This window comes from Aulostomus chinensis, chromosome 9 (assembly GCF_037954235.1).
Source record: "Aulostomus chinensis isolate RoL2024-O1b breed Wild chromosome 9, RoL_Achi_v1.0, whole genome shotgun sequence".
NCBI lineage: Eukaryota > Metazoa > Chordata > Actinopteri > Syngnathiformes > Aulostomidae > Aulostomus > Aulostomus chinensis.
Genome location: NC_141328.1, coordinates 20673671 through 20700934, shown reverse-complemented (window position 1 = coordinate 20700934; position 27264 = coordinate 20673671). Strand labels below are relative to the sequence as shown.

General features: G+C 41.1%; 1 protein-coding gene across 4 annotated transcripts; it reads left to right on the top strand.

The window, feature by feature from the left end:
• The first annotated feature begins 462 nt into the window (after positions 1–462).
• trim33 (tripartite motif containing 33) lies at positions 463–27264 on the top strand. 4 transcript variants are annotated; one of them, XM_086214163.1, is made up of 21 exons: positions 463–1081; positions 7932–8050; positions 10407–10560; positions 10814–10946; positions 12669–12785; positions 12899–13013; positions 13304–13450; positions 14812–14929; positions 15194–15483; positions 16216–16407; positions 18676–18732; positions 18969–19169; positions 19487–19619; positions 20201–20264; positions 20399–20552; positions 21182–21585; positions 21902–22013; positions 22095–22169; positions 23776–23928; positions 25722–25772; positions 26154–27264. In XM_086214163.1, exons 1-21 carry the CDS (start codon positions 499–501, stop codon positions 26373–26375), a joined length of 3594 nt encoding a protein of 1197 aa, XP_086070289.1. In that variant the 5' UTR covers positions 463–498; the 3' UTR covers positions 26376–27264. The 4 variants fall into 4 exon arrangements, with proteins under 4 accessions (XP_086070289.1, XP_086070290.1, XP_086070291.1 ...); XM_086214164.1 differs by lacking the exon at positions 25722–25772; XM_086214165.1 differs by lacking the exon at positions 18676–18732 and having other exon boundaries at positions 26154–27262.

Here is a 27264-nt window from a genome sequence, read left to right as displayed (position 1 = left end):
TAGTACATTATAATAAGAGTCTTACTGGTACAAAGCTCTTATTTTATTTTATCATTAATGAATCCTCTGTTGATGGGAAAACAAAACTTACCAACAGCAAAAAAAGTCTATCTTTTAAAGTCAGATTTTAATGATCACTTACAAAACTAAACTGGCTCTTTTACGAATAAATATCTACTTGTTAGACTTTCTATAGTCAAACTCTTCACATAAACATTGGAGAGGGTCTTGTCAGCAGAGCAACACAGAACCTGCTCCGGAGGACTCATATTTGAGTCCTAGAATAAATTATATGATTAATTATTAAATATGTGTGTTTGATTTCCTATTTCAGGAAACTGATGTTGAGAAATATTGATTGACACAAAGTTGTAAAATTAAGTTTGGTCATATCACGTGGTCTCTCAAAACCGCGTCTAGCTTGACGTCACAACGTAAGTACGTACTCCTGGTTCGAGAAGTTACGCAGGACGTGCAGCGGTTCAAAGAGGAAGGAAGATGGCGGATAACAAAGGCGAGGAGGATATGGAACCGTCTGTTAATACGGACTCAGTGCCTTCAGCACAGGACACTGAGCAACCAGAGACGAATGCGGAAAAAGCGGTTATCGTCGTAGAAGCGAATACGAAGGGAGGTGAAGAAACAGAGCCGGATGAGAATGCTAACGAGGAACCTACACCCATCGGCGACGGAGGCGACGCTAGCAGCGGTTTGGCTGCTGGTGCTGGGTTAGAAGCGAACGGTAACGCCAGCACTAGCAGCGTCGCTAGCCCAGGTGGGACCAGTAGTACCAGTGCAGAACCATCTGCAGCCGAAACCCTGGTTGCTAGGGATGCCCCTGATGGCGGACTGACAACAGAAATGTCCCCTCCTCCCACTGCTACGGCGGCCACGCCGGTGTTAACTCCAATTAATTTAATGGATACGTGCGCAGTGTGTAAACAAAGTCTTCAGAGCCGAGACTGTGAACCAAAACTTCTTCCTTGTCTGCACTCATTTTGCCTGAAATGCATCCCGCAGCCGGACAGGCAGATAAGCGTGCAGGTGCCTGGACCACACGGTCAAACCGACACACACATAGGTGAGTTTTTCCACGTTTAACTCATGTATTTTCCCTTTGAACTGCTTCCATATGTTCACCCCATGTCAGACAATTTGCCTTTTATCAAAGTTAATCCTCTCTAGTTTAATGTGGTATCGATAAATGTCATCTATTTCAGATTAGTGATAGATAGCGGTCCGAGATTTACCACCGCTGCTAAATGTATCGTTGTTTATCAGATAAGAGAGTCACTGAGTTATCAATGCGCATAGCAATAGACTGCCCTGGTGCTTATGGGCATGATGCACACTCCCATCTTCATCAGGTACCTATCATAGATCACCTCTTCCTTTTAAATGTCAGCTATGAAGGCTGGCGACATCCCTATGGCCCCACCAGGAGGGAGGATGTTGCAGTTTTGCAGTTGTCCTTGATTGAATGGAAGAGTTAATCAAATACAATAATACATTATCTCCTTTTGTATGTCTTGATCAAAGCAGTCAGGTGCTTCAGGAAGACCACCAATGTCCAAATCAACATATACTGTTGCATATTCCCACTTTGATTACTGGATATTTGGAGAGTTCTTTAATTTTAATTCCTACTGAAACTGTTGACCGTCTATCTAGCAACTTAATCCGTATCAAGCTCGATCACTATCATCTGCAGGAATTTCATTTTCATATCTTCAAGCGTTCTTTCAGTTCTGAGCCAGCAAGTGTAGCCTGAAGTGGAAGTGAGTGCCGTGTGCTTAAAGTTGTTGTGTATTTCAAGTACATGAAAGGACTAATATTTATGTGATTTTTTTTTTCAAATAATTTGCTGAGTTGGTCTGGCTATGAGTTTGAACCTGTTTGGTTTTATGTAAACCGGTCTTGTCATTTTGATGTGTTTTCGCAAATTTATAAAGCAGCCAATAACAAAAACGATTGGTGATTGCAGTAACTCAGCCACTAGTGTATGTCTTGCAGGCTGTGTACAGGAGGTCAAGAGTGTTGCATAAAATATAAAGTTACATTACCAAGTGGTGAAATATATAGAGATTTTGATGTGGATTTGTTGGCAGGGCTGTGAAGCCCAGTCAGGGCCCAGTTGGAGACAGGGCCTCCTCCCGCCTGAGCCTCGACACCTTCTTTCTCAGTCAAAGTTTCAAAAAGGTTCTAAGTCTTGAGACACAACTAGGTTCTGTTAGTGAAAGATATAAAGTCCAAATAAGTACTGGAGTCCAGAGAGCTTTATTATCCTTGTAGAGTACAAAGTATGAGTAGTTCTGCCGAAGCTACTGAACATTTACTGGCAATACATCTCTTTTTATACCATCAAAGTGGGCGTGTGGATGTGGTTCTCACCGCGTCCCATTTTTACCTACTTTTGACATCATTACCTCATTTCTAATGGAGTCTGGTTCAGGGTCATGCGGTGATAAACGACTTTCTAATTGGAATCAGAAAGCGTGTGTTACTTTGCCAATGGGAGTGAATCCACAAGTTGGACCAGTCAGGCTACAAATCTATTGGGGTCAAAAGGTCTTGCATTCAGCTTTAAAATAAAGTATCCACATCCCACACCTGGCTGTGTGTCAATTCATAAATCATGATAAGGCAAAAAACATCACCCTTTTGATTAAAACAAGTTGTAAACCACGGTGAGGAAAATTCGCCCTTTTTAATTCAGAAATTAGACACCACAAACTCTTCAATTCTAAACCGTAGCCAAGCTGTACATCACCTGTTATCAGACTCCGGCCACCCGAACACACCCACCCAGGTAATTTGTGAATACATGTTACACATGCTTCACATGGCTACATGTCCCTTAGCGTCTCTGAAATAAGGCCTCACTCAGTCAGTCACTGAGTCACTGGGGACGCAAAGCGAGATGCGTTATAATTAGATGATGTCAGTGATGTCAGCCAACCAGATGATATATCAGACTGACAGTTGGTATCATGATGTCAGTGATGATGACGGACACTCAGGTGATACCCCAGTTATTCAGACTGTAATGATCGCCGTTATTCTGACTGAGATTATCGCAGTTATTCTGACCGAGACGACAGACTGAGTCAGCGGGGGTCCTAAATCCAGGGCTGGGAATCATAAATCAAAATAGGAATTGATAAGCAGGAAACAATACAGTAATTGATAAGCAGAATAGTAGCACTGAAGTCAGCAATTTGCATCACTTTATAGTTGGAATGTTTTATGTAATATGTGCATTAGTATAACTGTTACAGTGCAGAACCTACAGTTTTCAGTATTAATAGTCAATGCATTTTGTGTGTTGTTCTCACTGAAAATTCTTATAAGCCTACCCTTTCCTATACAAGATTCGCACAAGTGATCGTTTAGGGACTCAATAAAGAATCTGATCAATAATGGCATTTGTATCAATAAAATCGTATCAGTTCCCTTCTCTGCTTGAATCGTGGCCTTCAGGCACTGACCCCAACGTTAGGCACTGTAACAAAAATGAACATAGAATGTCACATGAGAGGTCACAGCAGAGATGCTGGCAACATTGTAGTCTCTTTGGTGGTAGAGGACCAGACCGCTCAGTCACGTGCTGTGATTCAGCTGCAGGTTTAGCTACAACAAGCAAAATCAAACTCAAGCCCAGAACTGATGCATTCATTGATTCAGTGATTTAGCAGACGGTACACAGAGTTAACAAGCCAGGTGTTTAAATCTGTGTTAGATGATTCTGGCCATAATGCTTCTACTCCCATTTCACAACTTAAACCAAGAGAAAAACACTACACTAAGGTCTGCGGGCATTGCATTTTAATTTGAAGCCTGAATAACTGTCATTCATTCTCATGATTTTCTACTTCAAGATTACAAAAGCTATCATTACAATATCTGGATCTCAAGATTAAAACATCAGTGTCACTGCCAAGTACACGGAGGGGAAATACTGGATCTGTGGATCTGCTGCTGGATCACGTGTTTTCCTAGATTGTAATGAAGACACAGGCGTGACATGCTGCTGAACAATGTCTGCAGACTTTCTTAATGATATACTCCAAAATGGTTAAATACACAGACAGTTACTGACCCAACAAACCTGTACTACTTCTGTTCATACTTTCTGGAGTATGCCTTCACTTGTGTGCAGAGTAGGTCTGTGTCTACTGGGAACAGCTTCACAGATTATTGTTGAAACTTGTTTGCAAACAATCCCCGTTCCACCCACGCTCTGATGGAATCTGTAAAACTCAGTGGAAAGAATTGTACTTTAATGTACAGCTTAATATCATTACTTAAAAAAAAAGAAAGATAAATGTAGGACATTTGAAATGAAGAAAATGCAAAAAATTCAGGAACCATTACTGATGCTAAGTCTCCATCCCTAACCAGATGTAATTCTGCAGGTAGACTCCAGCAACTTGAATATTTACCCTTTTTAATCAGCTGACTTGGAGCAGCCTTCATGATTATTGTCTAGTAGTTTTTCAACTTCACTCCTTCATGCATTGTTGAAGTTATGAATCAGCAATCGCGGCCCTGCCTGGAAGTGAGCGCAGCATACATAAAATGTTAAGTTTCTTGTACAAACAATGGTCCATAAATTAGGTTTGAGTGAATTTTTCAGTAGATTTACTGGGTTGGTCAAGTGTTCTGAATGTGAACCTTTTGGATTTTATTTAAACAGATGACCCTGCACTTGTCATGATGACCCATCATTGCTATTTATAAACCAGCTAACAACAACAACCACTGCACACATGCTGATGGCGTCACAAATCTAATTTGTATTACCGTATGGAAATCTTGTGAAAAGCATGTCGTCTGTTTATAATGTAACTAACTGAGCCAGTAGGGTCTGTGGAACAGGCTGTAAGGAGTTTACTGTCAGAGAGGTTCGATTTCTGTAGAGGAAGGGTGAAGATTGCTGCACACAGCATGTGTTGTTTGTTTATGAGTAATTCAATTGTTTTTGATGACAAGACAGGGCAGGTAGTCTTGTCCATCTTGGAGATATTGCCCCTTCAATCACGAGTTCAATAATCTTCTGGTCAAGCAGCATATCATTTTAATTTCTTAATAAAATCATCAATCCCCACTAAGTTAAAATAACAATCAAATTGGAATTAATTTTTGCATTAAACTAGTCAATAATTTCTATATTGTGTATTTCAGTGCATCTCTTCACTATGAGTAGCTGTTGCCACTGTTCAACATGGCACAGGGTTGATAGAAATACTACTTTTTGTTGTGAAAAGAAAAATAACATTTTACAGGGGAAATGTTTACCATTCAGCTGCCCAGCGATGGATTCGCTATGTCTTGCATGTGTGTTGTTCACCTCCAGGTATTCAGATGCCGACATTATCAGCTCCTCCATGTTTTTTCTCCTTTCTGACCGGTGATCCCTGCGCGTTCCGGTTTTCTTGCCCCCTTTCTATTGGCCACAAGTTCAGCATGTGAATTCTGAGTGGAAGAGCAAAAAAACCTGTGGGCAGCAACAGCTTCTCACTCCCACCACCTCTGTCAAAACTGCCCCCTCTGCCGTCTTCTCTTTATCAAAAAGACAAGAGGTGGAAAGCTGCCACACTGGGGTACGGAAGACTTTTACAGTGGTCTAAATTAGGGATACACAACTTAACCTTTTTTAAAAAAAAAAACTGAACCGTTGAATAGACAACCTAATGTTAGCTTTGCATGTAATACACCATATTTTGGGGGAAAGTAATGAGTTCACCCTCACTGAGAATGTTTAAAAAAGGGTATAGACACCAGCAGCCACAAAGGACAGCAAAATGCACAGTAGCCGTTTTGTTCTATTTACTTTTTTTTTAAATTAATTTCAGGACAGTCTGAGTGGCTGCATTTTGCCAGTATTTGCTGGGGATCATTTTCTCCTCGTTAACGTATTTAACAAACCAAAACTGCAATCACAATCATATTCTACTAGTATTGCACTATTACTACGATACTTAGAATGAGAAGAGATGTTATCATACAATTGTGTTTCATGGAGTGCATTGTGGTAATGGTGGTAATTTGTCCGTGTTGAGGAAGTGAGATGTGGTTGAGCATTTTGATGTCACCTTTTATGTTTGTAGCTGCAGGAGTTGCTTGCTCTGCCACACTGCCTCCATGGAGTCTCTAGATGTGGACTGGTAGATTTGTAACTGCTGTTCAACAGGTTTGCCTTTAATATTTCGCTGCGACATCTTCCATCTTTCTTGTGAAACAGTAACTGAATCCATGCTTGACCTTTGTTTTTAAGGTTTGGTGGCGCAACATTAATTTTTAAAGTGTTGACTTTTGAAGAAATTAAGAGGAGACATAGGAGAGGACGGGGGAGCAGTCATGTTGTTTGAGCGAGGATATCACTTAGAGAAAGCCAGCGCTTCAGATGGAGAAAAATAAGATGAGAATAAAAACAAAGGCACTTTGGTCAATCCAGAAATGAAAGTCTTGAATGTTGAGCTGGATCGGTACCCCGAGTGCTGCATCTGCCATACATTCCAACCTTATGGATACAAGCTGTCCTTTTCAAAGTAGCCCCATCTTATACATCTTAAACATAACCACAGTAGAAATGATCATTTAAACAGATTTAAACAGATCCTTCTCATGCGAGGACCACCATAAACCAGTTCTTTTTGTGTGACAATAATGAAGTCAATGTCATGGCCTGTCTTAACGCTTTAACATGAAGAAAAACATGTTTACTGTGTCCACCATTTCTTTGTGGTATTCACATGAAGTTTGTCAGTAAAAGAAACAACAAGGACGTCCTCACCCTGTCACACTCTTCCTTGTTAGCGATTCAAGGATTTAATCCCGTGTTAAACCCGATCACCTGCTCTGATCCTGTTTAGAATACATTTTCAATGCTGTGTTTATGGTGATTGGGGGAAAATGGCCTAATGTAAATGTGTAGCTGTTTATGCTTGTTGAAGCTTGGGCTGCCCCAGTTCAAAGTGACAGCTGTGTGTGTGTGTGTGTGTGTGTGTGTGTGTGTGTGTGTGTGTGTGCGTGTGTGCGTGCGTGCGTGCGTGCGTGCGTGTGTGTGTGCGTGTGTGTGTGTGCGTGTGTGTGCGCGCGCGCGCGTATGGGGGGGGTGTGATGTCTTCTACTCAATCCTAGTCCAGCTGCTTTCACAACCAATCATTCAGGAGCCATGCAGCTGGAACTTACACAAACCGGCTGTGTGCTGCTCAAGCCAGTGTAGACCGGCTGAAACCAGCTTACACTGGATATTACCTCAGCTGGCTGGTGAGGGATTTATTGGTTTATGAGGTAGAGGGAGGGTAACTTATTATGCTGACTTAATTTTTCATCATATGAAGTTTCATCTTGTGCATTACACTAGACTTAAGAAAGTAATTGGCAAAGTTAATATGCTAAATTTTTTATTTGTGGTGGTGTATGATTATAGCCATAATAGCTAACAAATTCAATTAATGATGTCAGCTAAAGTGATTAAACGTATGAGTCCTCATAGTTTGGCCGCGTGATTTAATATTCCAATAAAAAAGCCAAGGATGACTAGATTGATTCTTCTCGAGACAAGCAATACATCAATTAGCCCCCATGAATAGGCAGCATGTGCCCCATGGTGCCTGGAATTTTTAATAACAGCAGGAATTTATCTAAAGGAAATTATGGAAATTAGCTTCAAGACTGCTTAAGGCATCTTATTAATCCTCTTTGTAGCAAGGCTATTCTTAGTCGAGAGTTAAGGGTTTCATAAGACATCAGGTAATGTATTGCATGGGCTTGTCCAGATGGTGACTGTTTTGTTTGGCTTAGTTTGCTTTCTTTTCTTTTTCTTTTAAAGGTCAGCTGAAATTTCTTAGAGCCTGATAATGTAACCCCATGTGTGACATTTGATCCCATTTAACTTGTGTCCATTCTTGTGTTTTGTCTTGTAGTAAACGTGATGCGCTGTTCAGTGTGCCACCAGGACTACAAACAGAGTGATATTATTGACAACTACTTTGTTAAAGATACCACAGAGGCTACCAGCACGTCTGATGAAAAGGCTGCACAGGTATGTTATTATTGCGGGTCTTTTGGCCGAGTTGTTTTTTAATAATGTGCATGCCGGAGAATGAAAAGAAAATTGATGTCAAAAGCTCCAGAACACTTGTAGTCAATCAAACAACTTCATTAAACAATATGCATGCTCGCACAACAACATTTAGGATTTCCTCTGCTTCAGTAACTTTGGATTCCTTTGAGATATTATTTTTGATCAAGGTGAACACAATGCAAAAGTCTTATCTGACCATGATCTGTAGCAGTTGTTTCTAACTATGCAACAGTGTTGAGCAACAACACTGGAAAGACATTCTTGAAAATGAAAAATGGCAAAATGTTTTATTCATATGGTTTCAATAGCGACCCAATAGTATGCACATTTGTACTGGAAACTTTGAGTATTTTGTCTTTTGGTGTGGTGTACTGAAAGATGCAGTGTTTTAATCAGTACAAAGTTCTAACATACCTTTATGCACAACATACGGTAGACCCCCCACCCCTAGTCTGCTTTTTGGGTTTATTCACAGTTTCTCTGAGAAACTGGGACAAAAGCTGTGTGCCAGCTTAGTTCAGTCATGATTAGTTATTTAGCTAGCTTTGCGGTCAACTTGCATATTCGTAGCATCATTGCCTGAATCTGACTATCACACTATTGTAAAACAACAGCAGTGGAGTGCAAACCTTCCTCCCACAACACTCAGGCATCTGCCCTAACAATTCACACCAGCCAAAGCACAGAAATCATGATACAATCATTACTTTACTACATTACTACCCAACAGTCGATTAGATAGCTGTACTATGTTGCAATTAAAGGTAATTGAGCCTGTTACAGTCCCCTCTTGTCTATTTTCACGCCAGCAGCTCATCGTAAACGTGCAGTTGTTTCTCTAAATGCTGCACCTAAATGGATTTATTTTATTATAGTTTTAAATAGGTGAACATTTTCTTGGGTCTATTTTCTTACCAACATGTAGGTTCCTTTTCTATGCATGCTTCATTTCAGCTTATTGTGAGAGAGTCGCACATCTGCATTTTGCTACCTTTGATGGTTGTGTTGTAGTTCCTCTCATCTGCTAGACGTGTGTGCGAGTGCGTATGTAACATTATTGTGAGTGAAATAAAAGCTTCCCTACAAGTGTCAGTCTTTCTCGGACGATGAAAATATATGTTTAATACTTATCAACAAGGATGTGGACTAAAAGCCTTGTTCAATGTTTGTGATGTAAATAACTTCAGACATATCCCAAAACCATCAACGGTACTGTATGTCTCATGAAATCAATAAGCTCAAATAATCAGAACCAAACTTAAGGCCTGCGAAAGTAAAACAAATAGCAATCAGAGGTATGAGTACTCACGATGCAGTACCTAGACATGGATAATTTCCTGCAACTGCAACGTAGCATGCTTGTCCTCACACCATCATTCAGCCCCCCCCCCCCCCCCCCTCCCCCCGCTTGGCACTGAAATGATAAAATGTCATAAAGCACAAAATCCATCGAGGCATGTAGGATATGATAAAGATTTTTCTAAAAATCAATAATCCAATATGCCTGCCATTGAAAGTACCCAATCTTGTTGTGCAATTGACAGAAAAATTAAAGCAAATCCATCAAGGCATACTGTATACAGGGTAGACACATTCAAGCCTGTATAAAATCAATTACCCAATGTGGGTGCCACAGGAAGTTTGTAACAGTTACCAAACATAATAGAGATCTATTTGGCAATATCAAACCCTTTTTTTATATATGTGGTAGTGGTTACAGGTGCAACTAATGTACCATTGGCAAAACATGTTTTGATGAATATTATGAAATATAATTTCACGGGAACTAAATGCAGTGTAACTTAATTTATGGAGGTAAACAAGCCTTTCCTTTATGATGCATACTGTGAGAAACACTCTCACTCACTACCTCCACAGGCTTTAGTGACTGTGCATGTTCCTGTGCTTAATAACAGAATTTATTATATCTTACTAAATGGTATCCCACTCTATGCTACAGTGATATAAAGCTATTGAAACACCATGAAGAACTAGCTTTCCAGTTTTAGATTAGTCAGTGAGAAATTGCTGCATCAATTTGACCACAGGGATAAAATAAAAAGTCAACAATGTTATTCATTCTTAAAACATACCAGAATGGGATTTCTATAAATGATAAGGAATTGAGCTCTTATTTTCACTTCAGACATTTTTATTGGGACGTGCTTTAATATTGTCCAAAGGCACACATCATTTAAGTACTGTGTCGGTGATCAAATGGACATCATTTATTGCCGTCAGCAGCACCAAAGAGAGGAGTCGTCTGATTCCATGCAGTTTTCTACTCACTGTCTCCCACTGGTTTTCTCTTAAGGTGTGCACAAGTTGTGAAGACAATGCTGGAACCATAGGATTTTGTGTGGAGTGTGGAGAATGGCTCTGTAAGACCTGTGTGGAGGCCCACCAGAGGGTCAAAATTACCAAGGACCACAAGATTCGCACTAAAGAGGATGCTGACGCGGCCTCTGGTAAGACAACTGGCCATGAAAAAAAACGACCAACCCATGTTTGTTTCGCTAAAACTAAAAGATAAACCTGATTTGAGACACAGTGAATGTGATGCTACTCATTAGCTGTTTCTATGGTAACAGTGCTGCAGTGTTGGATTGCTTAGTTGGTGCCTCTAGTCAGGTTGACCATATATCCAGACACTGACAGTTTCAGTCATAATTCTGCCTATCTTGCTGCGAACCACTGGTGTTGTATCGTGTGTGTCTATAGGATCTGTCAGTACATCAGGACAGAGGCCCGTTTTCTGTCCGATCCACAAGCAAGAGCCACTGAAGCTTTTCTGTGAAACCTGTGACACTTTGACCTGCAGAGACTGTCAGCTGCTGGAACACAAAGAACACAGGTAGCTTAGCGTGCAAACACACACTTTGGTTGTAATGGAACCTCTAGTATAGCTACAGCTGGTGTGCACTCGGGCACCCACCTGGTTAAGACATTTGCCAGATAACTTCTTCCTCTTTTAAATGCCCAAAAATGTAAGTATCTTTTGCCGAATGTCTGTATTTAGCACCATTTTCCAGAGCTTATCACAAAGCTTTGATTGATTGCCTTTTCTGCCGGAGTCCGTTGGTTTCAGCTCATTTCATTATTAAAATTGCAATTACAGAAAGTTGAAACATGCTTGAGATGGGTAATCCATCTCAGTGACGCACATGCCTGCTTTATGTTTGTGTAGCTGGGAGTGTGACGTTAATAGTTAATAAGCCCTCTGGCTGATTAACTTTTCCCACATTGGGCTTCATCAACCCAAGTTTATCTGTAGGGCTCATTATAAGGCAGAGCAACATAACTGAAACATTTCATCCTAAAAATGATGTTTGGAGCTTTGATAATTACTGATGCATTTTAATGATCTGTTGTTAATAAAAACTAGGAGAAAACATGTAACCGCCTTAATTCAAGGCCAACTGATAATGATGTTAATGTTACCATTAAAAAACACTGGTACGTATGGAGAAATAGATGACTATATTGGGGCTGTCCTGAATACAAAGGAGCTTAGGTGTTAATTACCTTTTGATTAATCAAAGCTTCACCCAAATCAGCATCTCATAAGTGCAAGTCAACTAAGCAAACATTAGCCATAGAGATCCCTAGCAAGGGTTACGCCCCAGTTGTCAGCTGATTATCCAAACTCTTCGTGGATTTGTGATAGGACAGGTTTGTTAGGCTGATCTGGCGCTCGGTTGTTTTGGGTGTCATCTCTGCAAATGTGAAAGTTCGTCCAGACGTTTGACTTTTTCCAACATCTCACCTGTGTGGTGTCCTTGAAAGCCTGGCGGCGGAACAGTCTCGGTCAAGTGACTTCAAACGAGAGCTGCAACTCACAAAACTGTGAAGTTTAAGGGCTGTCTTCAGAATAAGTAACAATAATTCATGCTTTGCATCAGGAACAATACACAGTGTTGCACCAATACTACTGACTTATTTGGAATGACTATTGTGGGGGGGGACTAAAACATGGTGGCATTGAGTACTGATTTGGGTGTTGATTGCCATGGTAACGAATGAAGCTTGGAAGCCTTGAAGCATCCAGGTCACCCTTAGAAAATATTCTGTACAGTTGATTGAAAATAAGGAAGTTTTTGTATAAGGTTTTATAGTAAGCGCCTCTCCAACATGGACTGCTGGAGTGTTTCTTGAGAAGTAAGAGATGTAGGTCATGACTGACATTTTACGCACTCCATATGAGAAATAAAATAAACATATTTCATATTACCTTTATAGTTGTATTCCCATTCCAATATTGAAAATTTGCAAAGTGCATTTTGTAAAACTAATGAGCATTGTTACAAACTGTTTCAAGGCATTAAGGCAAACTCTTCCAGCTGTTACAAAAAGGAGGTCAGACACTGAGATGAAAATGTATTTACTCAACTTGATAATCTTTCCAGCAACATAACAAACCTTTAGTCCATCAGTTTATCCAAACTTGTCATATGCCCGACAAAACCATGTAGACAGATAATATATTCTCCAAATGTTAAATAATTTCCTATTAATGAAGTTAATAAAATCATGGTAACTTGAAGGTAATTCAACGGTGCTGTTGTTCTACACTCAGGTATCAGTTCTTGGAGGAGGCTTTCCAGATCCAGAAAGGCATAATTGAGACCACAATGGCCAAACTACAAGAAAAGAAGAATTACGTTCATTACTCTGTCTCTCAAGTGCAAAGCAGGTAGGGTTGGGTTTTTTTTGTTTTTGTTTTTTTGTTTTAATCCCTTTGCTCCTTTGTGCTGCCCATGGACATAAATATGCCAATACCAATGTGGGTTTCTCATTTCAATCCAGGTTAAAAGAGCTGAATGAGACACATAAGAAGGTGGAGCATGAAATCAAAATTGCAGTGTTTACCCTTATAAATGAGATTAACAAGAAAGGCAAGTCTTTGCTGCAGCATTTGGAGGTGAGTGAATAAAAGCCGCTGAGTGATTATTATGTAATTTTACTTGTAACGATGATGTCAGAAACCCATCTGAAATGTGTTCATTTCCATTCTCTCATCAATTGTTGCGACCAAACTCCCAGTTTGGATCGAAACGTTGTATACCTCTTCATACTCATCTCCACACATTTTTTTTTTCTGCACAGCCATTTTGTCTTGTTCGATCTGGCTCGGTCTACTCTCAGTCCTTCAATTGTGTTTGCTCTTTCAATCGTACCATCTTACCTAGAATCATCTCACTTTCTGTCTAGAGTGTGACCAAAGAGCGCAGCATGAGGCTTGTGGCTCAGCATAAGGACACCACCCAGCTAGCCCAACAGATCCACCATGTCCTCAACTTTTGCCAGTGGGCCATCAGTACTGGCAGCAGCACAGCTCTGCTCTACAGCAAGAGACCGGTATGTTTGTCTCTCATCCAAATGTTCCAAATCATGTTTTTGGTGCTTAAACTGACATGTAATCTAATATCCTCCACATGGAACACGAGGCTTTTGCACCCCGAATGGCTTTTATTAAAATTGATGTTGTACATCAGAGAAATATCACTCATCCAGTGTACAGTAATTGATTTGAGGAATGCCAACATCATCACATATATTTGTACATTTTTTGATATGGAGCTTTCGGTTCAGCACACGTGAAGAAGTAAAGCAGCATTGGTTTAGTCACTGTACTGTAGGTGTTCACCAAGGGCTGGGCGTTGGTTCAGCCACTCCACTAAACATCCCCAAACAGAAGTAAACCGGATCTTGAGGATCCTCCTGGAATGGCAAAGTCTGGGAACATTACGGTTTCTCTGTTAACTTGAATGAGGATGGACAAAGATGGGTGGATCGGACGAAAGCTGTATGCTGATGTTCAGTTACAGTCTGTTATAATCGATTATGCTTCCACTGTGGAGGAGTTTTGTTTGATGAAGAAATTCGTCAGACACAAGAAACAGGCTGGAGACTCAGAGGTGGCTCACACACTGTAAATGGACATGTCCATGACAGATGTACAAGGTTCGCTGTGAGATGAGGTTGAATCAGTTCCCCCGGAACATCTGTGCCTGACCCTCTTCAAAACACTCATACTAGTAATGTCAAGTACTACCCAGTAAGACTGAATTCGAACATTCTGCACAGATGTGACCTTCACGTAGTCTAAACACAGCTACGCATATAGACAATGCTGGCGCCATGAGTGTCCAGCTTTACTATCAGGAAATGTTCTAGCTACAAATTTACGATTATGAAAAGGTACCACAGGTTCACTTCCGACCCAGGTGGAGGTCTTGGGGTCAGGCCAGCCATTAACCTTTCAGAGGAATTTGGAAGCTGTCATTCAGGAGAGATACAACAGAGGATACCAGCTAAAATATCATTTTTTGGGGAGGTATCCTCCCAACTGCAAGCTGCAGATCCAGATTTTTGTCCCACATTGGATGCATGGGATCTTTTTTATTTGGCTCACCAAAGGGATTTTTCTGCCACTTGAATTCAGGAAATGAGATAATTGAGTTAATGTTATTGTGGGATTGTGGAGTCCTGTCAACAGACAGGCTGTTTGTTACAGTGGCCCTAAAGGGCAAAACACGACAATGTAACACAAAGCAAGGCAAGATTTTACAGCTACAGCACAGCAACTGTTTTGTGAATTTTTTTTCTTCTTCTGAAATTTTTTTTCCCCCTCAGGGCCACTGAGGGACTGTCTTGTTCTGATAAAGCCAGAACCAATAAACAAATAAAACTATTATTGTGTATGCGTTTATATGCAGATCCTGTTCCAGCTTCGCCAGCTCTTCAAAGCCAGACTAGAACCAGCCCCCCAGGCCAACGGAGTAGTGCGCTTTTTTTGTGATCCCACCTTCTGGGCCAAAAATGTGGTGAATCTAGGTGTGGAGCACCTTTCCTTCATAAGTCTGTAATTATTTGTGTAGATTTTGCCTGTGTTTTTTTTATTATTATTGATAGATTTGAATCAAGATAACTATAAAATTAAAACAGTAAATGTAAATCTTGGTTGGCCAGATTTGTTTTCTTATCATACATTGGCCTTGTCCCTCTAAAAAATGATACTGTAACAAATGTATTAACGTGTTCTGTCTGTATCAATGAAAAGGAAAAATATGCTTACTGTTGTCTCTCTCTTAACTGTAGGTAACTTGGTAATCGAGAAGCCACCTCCGCCTACTCAGCCGCCCAATGTAATGGTAGGAGGGCCTTCCATTTCACCAGGCCAAGGTCACCCTGGCAAACACCCCGGACAGATCAACCTGGCGCAGCTGCGGCTGCAGCACATGCAGCAGGCAGCTTATGCCCAGCAGAAGCAACAACAGCAGCAGCACCAACATCAGCACCAGCAGCAGATCCAGCAACAGATGCGCATTGCTTCCCAAATGTCCCAGCAGCACGCCAGACAGGCTGGCCCGCCCATGGTTCAGCAGCAGGTAAAGATAAATGCACTGGCCAGCGCACGACAATCTTTTTAAATTATTTAGAGGTTTTCTCCAGACCCCTTGGAGCTTCTACGAGGACGACATTACTTATAAGGGAACAAGGTGAACACAGATGGACACCGACTGAGAACCTACGCCTGTGGACATTACTGGTGGTTTTACTTGTTGCAATACCTCTGTATTTTGTTTTGTGTTGTTTTTTTTCATAAACCAGACAGGCCATACAAGTTCTTTTGTATTATTCAGGCTATTAACTGCAGGTTATTTTTATTTTTCAGAGCATACACTGTTAAATTGAGCTCCTATCAACAAGAAGTCTCGCTTCCTCATTCTTTGAAATAATTAAATGAACTGTTCAGTCTAAATACACCTAAACAAAATTGATATCACAAGGGCCAAGAATCCAGTGTGATCTAACCTTTGTTCAACCAAAAGTCAAGTACCAGTTATAGCCAGTATATTACAGACTGTGATAAGCAGCAAATAGCTGTGGTAAATCAGGGATGCTTTTGTAATAGTAGTCGCCTTAGTGTATCATACTCATCCAAGCATGAAGTGACCCATCTGGTCCATGTGCTGATCTCCCCTCCTCACATTTTTCTGCCCACATCCAAGTTTTTCATTTGATTTGGTGCATTTGTCCACTGATCTGATTGTCACCGTGTGTGTGTGTGTGTGCGTGCGTGCGTGCGTGCGTGTGTGTGCGTGCTTTTTTCTAACCAGCCTCCCCGGCTCATAAGTATGCAGCAGCTCACAAGAGGGCCTGTGGGCATGAACGGCGGGCCGGGCCCCTCCATGTACCCTTCCTCCCACATGCGTCTACCAGGTCCACCACAGGGCCGGATGCCAACAGCTCAGCCGAGACATAATGGACAGCAATACTCCCCCATGATGCAGCCTCAATTACAGAGACAGGTCAGCAAAATCACATGCTGGTGTCACTTCAATGAAAAAGAGGATATTTTGATATTTGGTTTGATTTTACATGGAATGCTGTACTGTGTAATTCGTGAATTGCTGGAAATTTGAGGCATAACGACACAGATGTACTAAAATACAAATGAGACGGTTAAAGATTTCTGACCAGTGTTCTTGCTGCAGACATCACTCGCTCTTCTACAGGTGCAGTGGCTTAATTTTACCAGCAAGATGTAGATAATAAATCTATACACCAATAATTATATTAACAACAAAAGTAATGAAATATTAAATTGTTTACATATAATGAAATCACTTATGCTGTCCCTTTTTGTTTTTTTGTTTGAGTTAAGGAGGCTCTTTAAATATGTCTGATCGCTAATTATTAAAAGGTAGGGGGCCTCAGGTGGATGTGAAGGTGGGGCTGGGCCTTAAACTCCCTGCATTTTGTGCATCCAGTGCTCCAGACACTTGGTTATCACCACCATAGACTTGTTGGTGCTACAGTTAGTGGTTAGCTAGCGGTCTGCAGAAATGATTAGCGGCCATGCGCCAAATATTTCATTAGTTAAAGTTAAGACTGATGATTCTAAGGCCGACTTCATACTGGAGAATTATACACTGGCTGACTCTTAACTTATCAGATGGATGGCTAACAGTATCTCTGTATATCTGTATCACAGTATATCTGTCTGCTGATAAGAGACAAGAAATAGCAGTATAATGGTGACATCTATGACATAGCTTGTCCAAAGTAGAGCAGCAACATGTCTCTTTGGAAACTTGTTTCTTCCTCTTCTTTTCTTTAAAATAAGTTGTATATTGGTGTTTTTTAATGGATCACAGGCATTCGTCCACCCTAAAAAGTGCACTCAACTAAGGCCAAAGAAATTTTTGACCGAGTAAAACCTGTAAGATATTGTGATGAGACATAGAGTCTGAAGTGACTGATTACAGCAAAGATAATAAGTGCACGTGGACTGAGGTGTAATGTTTAAACCCAAAACTGAATGTAAGTTATGCAGGTGTGGTGTACATTTGGTTGTGTGTGAGAGACCCCATTTAACTGAGTTGAGGAGGTCTGAAAACCAGGAGCCCTGTATACCTAATGGGCCAAAATGCTGGACCCCTCAAGTTTGGTGGGGTTTTTTTTTGTTCTTCTTCTTCTGCTACATTTGAGTGGTCTTAAAAATTAGGAATCAAATAAACTTGTGGGGGCCAAAATATGTAACAATGCCAGCATGGCATGTTGACAGAGGGTTAATGTGGAAACTGACCTGTGAAGCTGTTCTTGAAGGGGCTGTTCCCTCACTCCGGCTGTTCTTTATCACAGACATCAATTCAGCACTGTTAATTCCTCCTCTGCCACGTCAGAGGAGCAACCATTTGTTCTCAGTTCCATCTTGGTCTACATTTATACTGATGACGAAGTTTAACAGCAGCGTCATTTTTCTTCATTGAAAGCATTGTGTAAAGGGGTGGATATGTTTGTGTGAATGTTTAGACATTGTAACATAAAGCTAAATATGTAACTAAACACAAGAATATATATTAATTCTACGAAACTGGTTTTAGGTGAGGGGGCTGTGCATATTTTTACTGAATGTACATAATGTGGCATTTAAAGAAGAATTTTGTCGTTGAAAGATTTAAATCTTCCTGTGTTCTTGATCAAAATTGCGGCGTGTATGACTTTTAAAGACTTCTGCTTTCCTAGTAGCCGCCTCAAAGGTCTTTGCAGAAATCTTGCAAATAATTACATCAGTCATTGACTCTGAATGTTTCCGCTATTTTAAAAATCAATTCAACATCTTGTAGAACTTCCATTCATTTTTTTCATCAAGTTTCCATTGTATAGCTTCAATTAAAACATTCATTTACACTGTTTGACCTGTTATGGTGTTGAAAATTTCTCTGTTGCCAGTGGTGTTTTAGTGGTTTCAATAAAAATAACCCAGATGTGGATTAGGATGTTGATATTATGCAGACAAGGACGCAATCTCATTGAAGATGGATTTAACAATCACATGTTGTTACTGGCATGCGACTGTCAGCTAGAACAGAATTGTTCACCCTTGAAAACGAAAGCTGTTTTCATATCAGTTTTCAGACGAGGGTATTCTTGAACAATATACGCGTACAGACAAAGCGGAGTACTTGCCGAAATCAAGTACACAGTATATAAATGTGTATTTATTGCTTGCATGTAAGACTAGGAAAGAGAAACCTGCACTATATCCAGCCCCTTTTTCTCTCTGTGTCCAGATGTCTTTAGAATCTGAGATGAGCCACCAAAGGTTTCGTTTCTTACTACAATCAGGGGTTTGGCACCTTTTTCCTACTTTGTCATTTGTGTGTCTTGTGCAGCATGTGGTCTGACCCAAATGCATGATCAAGATTTTTTTTTTGATAAGTCCGAAATAATTGACCTGCCTCATTACTCCTGTCCGTATCCCTCCCATTCCTTCTTTCCATTCTTTTCCCTCTTTTTGCCCCTCTCCCACTGGATCTCTCTTTATCCTCATTTCCTCTATTCCTCCCTCTCTTTTTCCATGCAGCATTCCAACCCAGGACACGCCGGCCCTTTCCCGGTGGCGTCCCTCCATAATGCCAACCCCACAAGTCCCACCAGTGCCAGTATGGCTGGAGCCCATGGTCACCGTGGCCCTGCCAGCCCCGTAATAGGTCCCATCGAGCTCATCCCCTCTGTCACCAACCCAGAGAACCTGCCCTGCCTTCCTGAGATCCCGCCCATTCAGGTGTGTATGTGTGTTTCACACAGGGTAGAACAACTCAAAACATTTTCTACATATTTTCCTGTCACTTAATATATTTTTTCTGCTTCAATTCAGTTAAGAAAATTAAAGTTAAGAATTTAAAATAATGATCATTATAGTGTTTAAAACATCTCTTGTCAATTATCAATTAAATGTGTCATAACATTAGTAGTAGTCGTGGTAGTAGTCGTAGAAGTATCATAGGGAAACATTTTCTTCCCTAGCTGATAGTTAACAATTTCATTGAATCTTAAAGTCTGAAGAAGATTTTGACGATTTTTTTTCTTTGCCTCTGTAAGCTGGAGGATGCAGGTTCCAGCAACCTGGGACACCTCCTGTCTCGTTACATCACAGCCAGCACGCAGCACCAGTTAGGCTCAGTGGACATGAACCCCTCACCTGGACTTTCCACACACTCGCCTGGGTCTTCAGGTACGCAAACACACTTACAAGAATACGGAAACTCCAAGTCACATTCAGAATGGTTTCACAGATTTTAATACACAGGCAGCTACCCCTCACTTGACATCTTTAAGCGATATTAATTAATATATTTATTCTATTCTCACGCATTACCTCTCATGGAAGTCGCTTGTATTTGCACCACAGGTGTAATACAGTAAAATGGTGCCACCTGTAGGATAAAAGGAGTATCTCTGGGAAACGCCTGGAATGACTCCTAGAAATTCAATATATTTTTCTATGCTCCGATGGCTGTGGGATCAAAGATTACAGTTCTAATTGGCTAAAAATGTCAAATTTTCTGTGCTTAATAGAACAAAGGCAGTACAAACACAGTGTATCATAGACTAAGAGTTGAGGCTTCAATCCTTAAATTCCCCCCTAAGTACATTGTCTTGTTACATATTTGCTTTACTCAATAACAGGCAAAATTGTTAACAAAAGTCCGGAATAAAAACATGTATATTGTGCTCAGTGGGATTAAATTGTTTGATACTGTGTACAGTTACTGTTTTTTCACATCTTTCCTGTCATTTTTGTCTGATCTGCAGGTCTGTCCAATGCCCACACACCAGCACGGCCCTCCAGTACATCCAGCACAGGCAGCAGAGGCAGGTAAGAGGTCATTTGTGAAACGAAATCAGCAAACACTACATTTGTGTGGTGCTTTAAAAAAAGCATTTCAAGGTTAGCTCCAGCTTCAAATAATTTTAAGCTGCTGCATTAATATTGCCTGTGTGTCTGTTAAGTTGTAGCTCTGCAGGCAGGGCAGGACCCGGAGGTGGAGCTACTGTGGAGCAGGTGAGGGTGAAGCAAGAACCCGGTACAAACGACAGCTACAGCTGTCCATCTTCTTCTGTGAAGACGGAGCGGGGCAAGGATGCTGGGAGAAGTGCCTGCATGGTACGAATGCAGTTCTTTTTTTGGATCCATAAACCTTCGAGTTTGGCCACGAGAGAGATGTTCTCCTCTGACCTGCTGACCGCTGATTCAGGCTGTGCTGCATTATGGTTGTGGTCAACGCACATTCATACATGACTCATTGATCTTACCTGAAACAGACAAATTACCATTGTGACAAAAGGTCAGAGAAACTGCTAAGAGGAATATTGTCACAGTATGTTGTATATAATGTGAATACATGATATTGACTTTTTTGGTTTGATAACTCGTCACTCGTATGAATGCCTTGTGCGTGATCATTCTGACAGAATTCATGCCCTTTTCTTTGATATGTAATTGAATTTGAAAGTTGGATCGGAAGATGGAAAATGCGGCGTTGAGGTAGTAGTTTCCACATGTGCTCGGACTGAGTAATTAAAAATGATTAGACAAACTTTAGCCAAGTTAGGTATTTAATCTTATTCACCAGAATTCATGTTAATTTGTCCCATCCGCACTGGGATTGGAGGACTTAAATTTAAAAGTCATTTAATTTCATTTGTGAGTAAAACATGTGTGGCAGTAAGACAGAAACTTATGTTTTTTTGTGTGTCTGTGTGTGTGTGTGTGTCTGTGTGTTTTCCCCTCAGATGAGCAGTCCTGAAAACAGCCCCCTTCCTGTATTGGGTGTCGTATCTGCAGGCCCAGATGCTCTCAAGGTTCTAGGGGAGCGCATTAAAACTGAGCCCCAGTCAGAGACACCTTGTTCTGGGCTAAACGGCTCAAGTGCTGCCACCTCTTCTTCTACTACAAATATGACCTCCACTACCTCGCCATCCACAACAGGCACTCAGCTCACTAATGGGAATGTAGACAAGGGGGTAGAAACCAAAGGGGACGGGGCAACAACAGCGAGTGCTGGTGGGAAGGAGGACGACCCCAATGAAGACTGGTGTGCTGTGTGCATCAATGGTGGTGACCTGCTGTGCTGTGACCGCTGTCCTAAAGTGTTCCACATGAAATGCCATGTGCCCACGATCAAAATCTTCCCTAAGTAAGTGGTCAGTCCAGAGGAATAATGTGTATTTCCTAGGTCTCACTGCTGTTGCACACTGCAGTGATTATAAAACAGCATGTCCAGATTGAGTGATATTTGAAAAATTGATCCACAACATTTTAAAAAAGAAAAGAGAAATGTCCAAAAGAGCACAGAAGCGTCTTTAAACCCAGAACACGCTTTAGACATGAGCAAAGTTGATGTTGTTGTATCCACAGGCCCGTACCAGCACAAAAACACAGAAGTCTCAAACGAATCCAAATCCAACTCTCGATAGTAATGTGAATATTGAGGATGCCTGTTTGTGTCTCAGGGGTGACTTTCTCTGCACGTTCTGCCGGAGTCTAACCAGCCCTGAAATCGAATACTGTGACGAGAGTAGGAAGGTCAAAGGAGACCTGGTCCTGAGTCCGGAGGACCAAAGGGTCAGTACAGCCAGCTCATCCTTGCAGGCCTTTTCAGGGGTGGTGAAACGCTGCTAACTCTCTCCCTTCTCCTTTGTGCAGAGATGTGAACGTCTCCTGTTGTATATTTTCTGTCATGAGCTCAGCGTAGGCTTCAGAGAACCTGTTCCCAGCACTGTGAGTGGCTCAACATGACACACACACACACCCTAATCACTGAAATGATTTTCCTCGTTTTATTTCATATTTGATCTTTTTGCTGTGATCCATTACCTCTTGGTAGCCTTGATGTTTATCATTTCTCCTCTATGGCTAATGACGTCTGTCGTCGTGTCAGAGACGGTCTTTGAATTTTTTTTTTTTTTTAAAGAACATGGATCAAAGTAAAATTGGTGCAGCACCAAGTACATGGATACATCTGGATGTGATGTGCATATTTTTGTCCATTTTTTTGCATCAATGAACAGCTGTTGCTTTTAGTTTTCCTCCTCCACCCGCTGCTGGGTCTGTGTAGGTCTCACTGGGTGAAATGGATTTCCATAGTATTTACATTTTTCAGTATTTGGTTGACTTTTCTTTTTGTAGAAACCATTTAAAAGTTGTTGTTTTTTTGTTAAAATTTTTGCATCCAATGAAAATTCAGTTTCCGTCCCATATTTTCAAATCTCATGCAGTTTACAATGTGGGTTTAAGGATTGATGTTTTATATTGTATATCCATTTAAGGAAAATGCGTGATAACTAGAGCTGGGTATCACCACTGACCTCCCGATATGATATGATTTCGATACACTGGGTCCCAAGTCGATACGATTTCCGATACGATTCGATACAATATACGATACGATATTTTAGTTACTTTACCAATTTTGCTTTGGTAACGGAAGAGATTCTCAAAGGACTAATGCTGTAAATTCAATTGTAAAAGTAACCCTCTAACCTGCTGCATAATTAAATATTAATATTTACATTGAGAACTGACCATTGAACAATAGTTATACAACAGCATGCACTTTTTATTTTAATATATGACCGTCATTCAAAACAAAAGGGCAACTTAGACTTCCACCAACTGTCAGCAGCTCAGCAATATGACTCGCGGTGTGGCGAGCTTCAATCGCCCGTGTTTGTAAAACGTGGGACATGAGGGACCAGCTACTGTCAGTGTAATGAGAGGTGATGGTCAAGTAGGAATCCGTAGCTCTGCTTGTCCAGCTGTCGCAAGTGATGGCAACTCTCTCTGCCGATTTCATTGCAGATGCTACGTTGTTTTAACATCTCTGTACATCTTTGAGATTGTGACTTGACTCCGTTGTTTCCGTGTCAGTAGCACATAGCGTGGTTCCAGTGTCTGGACGAGGTGTCTGAAGCCTACATTTTCTACCACACAGTATGGTCTGAGATCCTTGCAGATAAAAATTGCCAGAGCCGAAGTGATGTTCTCTGCACATGGAGGCGTGGACTGAAACTTCATCCCAAATTCTTTCTCCAGCGAGGGTTGTTGCAGTGACTTGTAGTTTCCTGGTTGCTGAGTGTACTCGAGATCCAAAAATCGAATGCATTTTAAAAGATCGATACTGGGATTTATGTATCGATAATCTTTCCTACAAATGTATATCGATAAAATATCGGTATATAGACATTTTTAACCCACCTCCAGTGATAACATTACAAAAAACAACACAAGTCCCACGGTCTCTGTCTTCACATTGAAGTTTTGTTTTTTCATTCCTTTGCATTGTTTCAGAAGCAGTCTGACACATTTTCTTTTTGGTGTAACATAGGTGCCAAATTACTACAAGATCATCAAGCAACCCATGGACCTAAAGAAAGTGAAGAAAAAGCTGCAGCAACGTAGCACCCAGTACTACAAGTCCACCCAGGAATTTGTGTCTGACATGCGCAGGGTCTTCAAAAACTGTGCCAAGTACAATGAGGTGAGCAGCATGAATCTTTAGCCTGCGTCGGGGAATGGCATCTGCTTGTGTGTGCGCATGCAGACGAGGGTTAGACTGATAGTCTAAATTGCCACCAGCCGATTCTGACTCGCAGATAAAATAATTTGTTGGTTTTCAAGCCTGAAACGTAAGGCCTGTAGATAAACTGCTGCAAAAAAAAAAAAAAGCGTAGGTAAATAGAATATCAGTAGATTAGAGATGTAGATATCAGTGTTTTCTGTGTTGCTTCAGTTAAGGCCAGTGTTGGCAATCTGATATATTCGTCTAACCTTCATGTAAAAGCACATCTTGACTTTGGGAAAAGGAAGTGGGAAGTGGTGCTAGGGTGTGTGCACAGTTTGGTACACGTACTAACCCTGGCTGTCGGAGTGTAAAAGCGTCACTGTGCTCTCCTCTCACTGGCTGCAGGAACACTGTCCCCAACATTGTTAACACTGTTTGCACTACACTTGACAAGTTTCTTTGTGATTGATGATCGTTTTATATTCCACTTCATTTGAAAGCATAGTCTTCTGTGGGAGAATGCACATCAAATGTTTGTATTTCTGTTGCTGCTTCCCATTTTACTGCTGGTGTGGGTATGGGTTTCATTGCTGATGGTATCATGTCACCTCTGTCTGTACTTGAAGATCTATCACCTGAATATGTTCTTGTATTATTCCTTCCAACCACATGAGCGAGCCTCTAGTTTGAGGAGGCAATCATGTCTGGAATGACAATTACCCCGGGACATCACATCATTTTGCTAATGGTGATAGGACGGCAACCAGAGCCCCCTCCCCCCACCGAGGGTTAGTTCATTGGAATTAGCAGCAAGCGGGGTCTTCACTTTTGAAGGATGTGATGTTTTGCTTTGTCAATTTCTGAGAGTCTAAACAACATTGAGTGATTTCAGCTGGACACTGCTAATTAGATTATGCCAGTCTCAAAGTAATAACTTTGTCACATCAGTGATTAATCAAGAATTAACAATTAATCACTGACTGCTCTCCCCCAATGGCAACACATACATGTCTACTTTTTCAGGATCGATTTAGAGCTTTTTTTCCGTTCTCCCAGAGCAGGTAGCTTGGTAAACAAATATGTAAATAGCAGAATTAGTGTCTCTGTAATGACATTGATAACAGTTTTGGTGAATGTACAGACGATGACAAATTAATGGAAAATAATTACTGGCTTCCTTCAGGTAGCAGTATGTCTCATCTCGAGGTTTCAATGCGTACGCTGCGACTAGAGAGGAGAGCTTTTCAAGTTCGGTGGTGTAAAAGCTTCAGCTTCAGTCCGCAGCAGCGATTCTCAGCAAGCGAAGCGGTGCATGCGCAGTGTTCACTATGACTGGATGATTGTGATATGATTTGAGATGTTCGAGCCAACATACAGTCACCCATCCCTACACACGCACACAGAAAATATCTGTCTTTCTAGATATGAAGATTCGAAAAACGTCTTGAAATTTAAAAAAAAAAAAAAATTAATTCTGGTCTTTTTAAAGTGATACTGTCTACATCCAGTTATATGATCTTAAAATAGTTTAGTTCAGCGAGTATTGCGTTGATTCACAGGCACAGTGGTGAGAATATCTTTCCTCAAGGCTCAAGAGTAGACTGAGAGTAGGCTGCTACATGTCAGCGAGGTGGTGCACCCCTTGTAGACTGGAGCACAGGTGGCTGTAAACAGACTTCTGATCTGTTGTTCTCTAACCTCCCTGTGCTGTGAACTCTTTTCTCCTGCTGCTTCACTCTCTTTGTTGTAATGTTATTGCCCCTTTTTAGATGTCTCGAATAATCCAGGTTTATGATGAGGAGAAACAGATTAATACGCAGGTAAGCCGTTTCAAATAGAGCACAGATGTTCTGTCCCCTCCCACTGAGGCTCCAAGAATGCTTTTGCCCTTCGTCTTAGCATGGAGATTTCTTCAGCTGACGACTTGTGTCTGTGCTGTTGTTGATTTGGTGTGAACACGTGATTCCTAAAATGATCACCTAATGTGGATGTGTTGTGTGTTTTACACTGTGAATTGCAGAAATGGAGCTACAGTGGGGCGGGGTGGGGCAGCAGGATATCTCTGCTCTGTACACTAAGGTTTAGCCGGGGTAACCCTGCCAGCAGAAGTTTTCACCACATCTAATTTGTCTCCTCTTTCCCCTCTCTGCTTCTACCCATTCATCTCTCCCTCCCTCCTCCACATCTCTCGTCTCCGGCAGGAGGGGTCAGAGATGGCGATCTCTGGCAAGGCGGTGAGCTTGTACTTTGAGGAGAAGCTGCGGGAGATGTTCCCAGGGCAGAGCTTCCCTGAAACACCTGAGGCAGAGTCTGCGGACACGGAGGAGAAAGAGGAAGATGACACAGACGACTCTGGGGAGGACTTCATACAGCCCAAACGCAAACGGTTAAAAACTGATGAGAAAGTGGTCCACATCAAGTGAGAGCGAGCCGCAGAAGAAGTGACAAACTGTCTTCCCATGTGTCCTTCACTTCTCTTTTGTTTTTGCAAACAAAAGGACAAGATTGGCTGTACAAACAGTTTGATTTATCTCATCCTTGCCTTTCAAAGATTTACTGACAAAAATATGTCTGCCTTTATCAGAACTCCTGAGGAAAGAAACATAAGCTGAATTCCCTCATTTCATGGACACTCAACTTGCTTACAGAGTTTGATGTAGGACTTGTTTTGCAGTAGTAATTAAGTTAAAGATTTTCATTTATTTTCTTTCATGCATTTGTAGATTTGATGTGATATTTGCTTTATACAACATGTAAATCTCCCATTTCCAGTTCTCCGGTTCTTAATGTATTATATCTATTCTTTGACATGACACCTATCAAGTATTTGTATGACTTTGTGGAAACATTGTGTAAATAAGAGAATCTAGCCCACTGAAGGTATTCCTGCAGTGTAGATGTTTGGGTGCGTCATCAATAAAAACCTGTTCTTGAAATATATTCAAACAAATGCCTGGTGGTGGTGGTGGTGCTGCGGCGTTCAGCTGCAGAACTTTGGTTGTTTCTTGACATATTTGTTCATGTTTTGAAATGTTTGTCCTCAAACTTTGAGACTCCACCGTAACACAGTGGAGAGGAATAGAAGTCTATTTGTGGCGTTGAGGACTGCGCCTCTTGGCAGACTTTATCTTGTCACTGTGTTCTCTAGCTAAGTGTAGACGTGGAATCATCTGTTTCAAAAGGTGTGTATTTGATTGGAACTGGAAAAAAAATGTGAATTTGTGCATCTCTAAGCTTTGTGTAGCTTGTTAGCATGCTAACAGTTGGTATTTATCACTGAAACAGCCCAAAGCTAATGGAAATGTTAGTTTG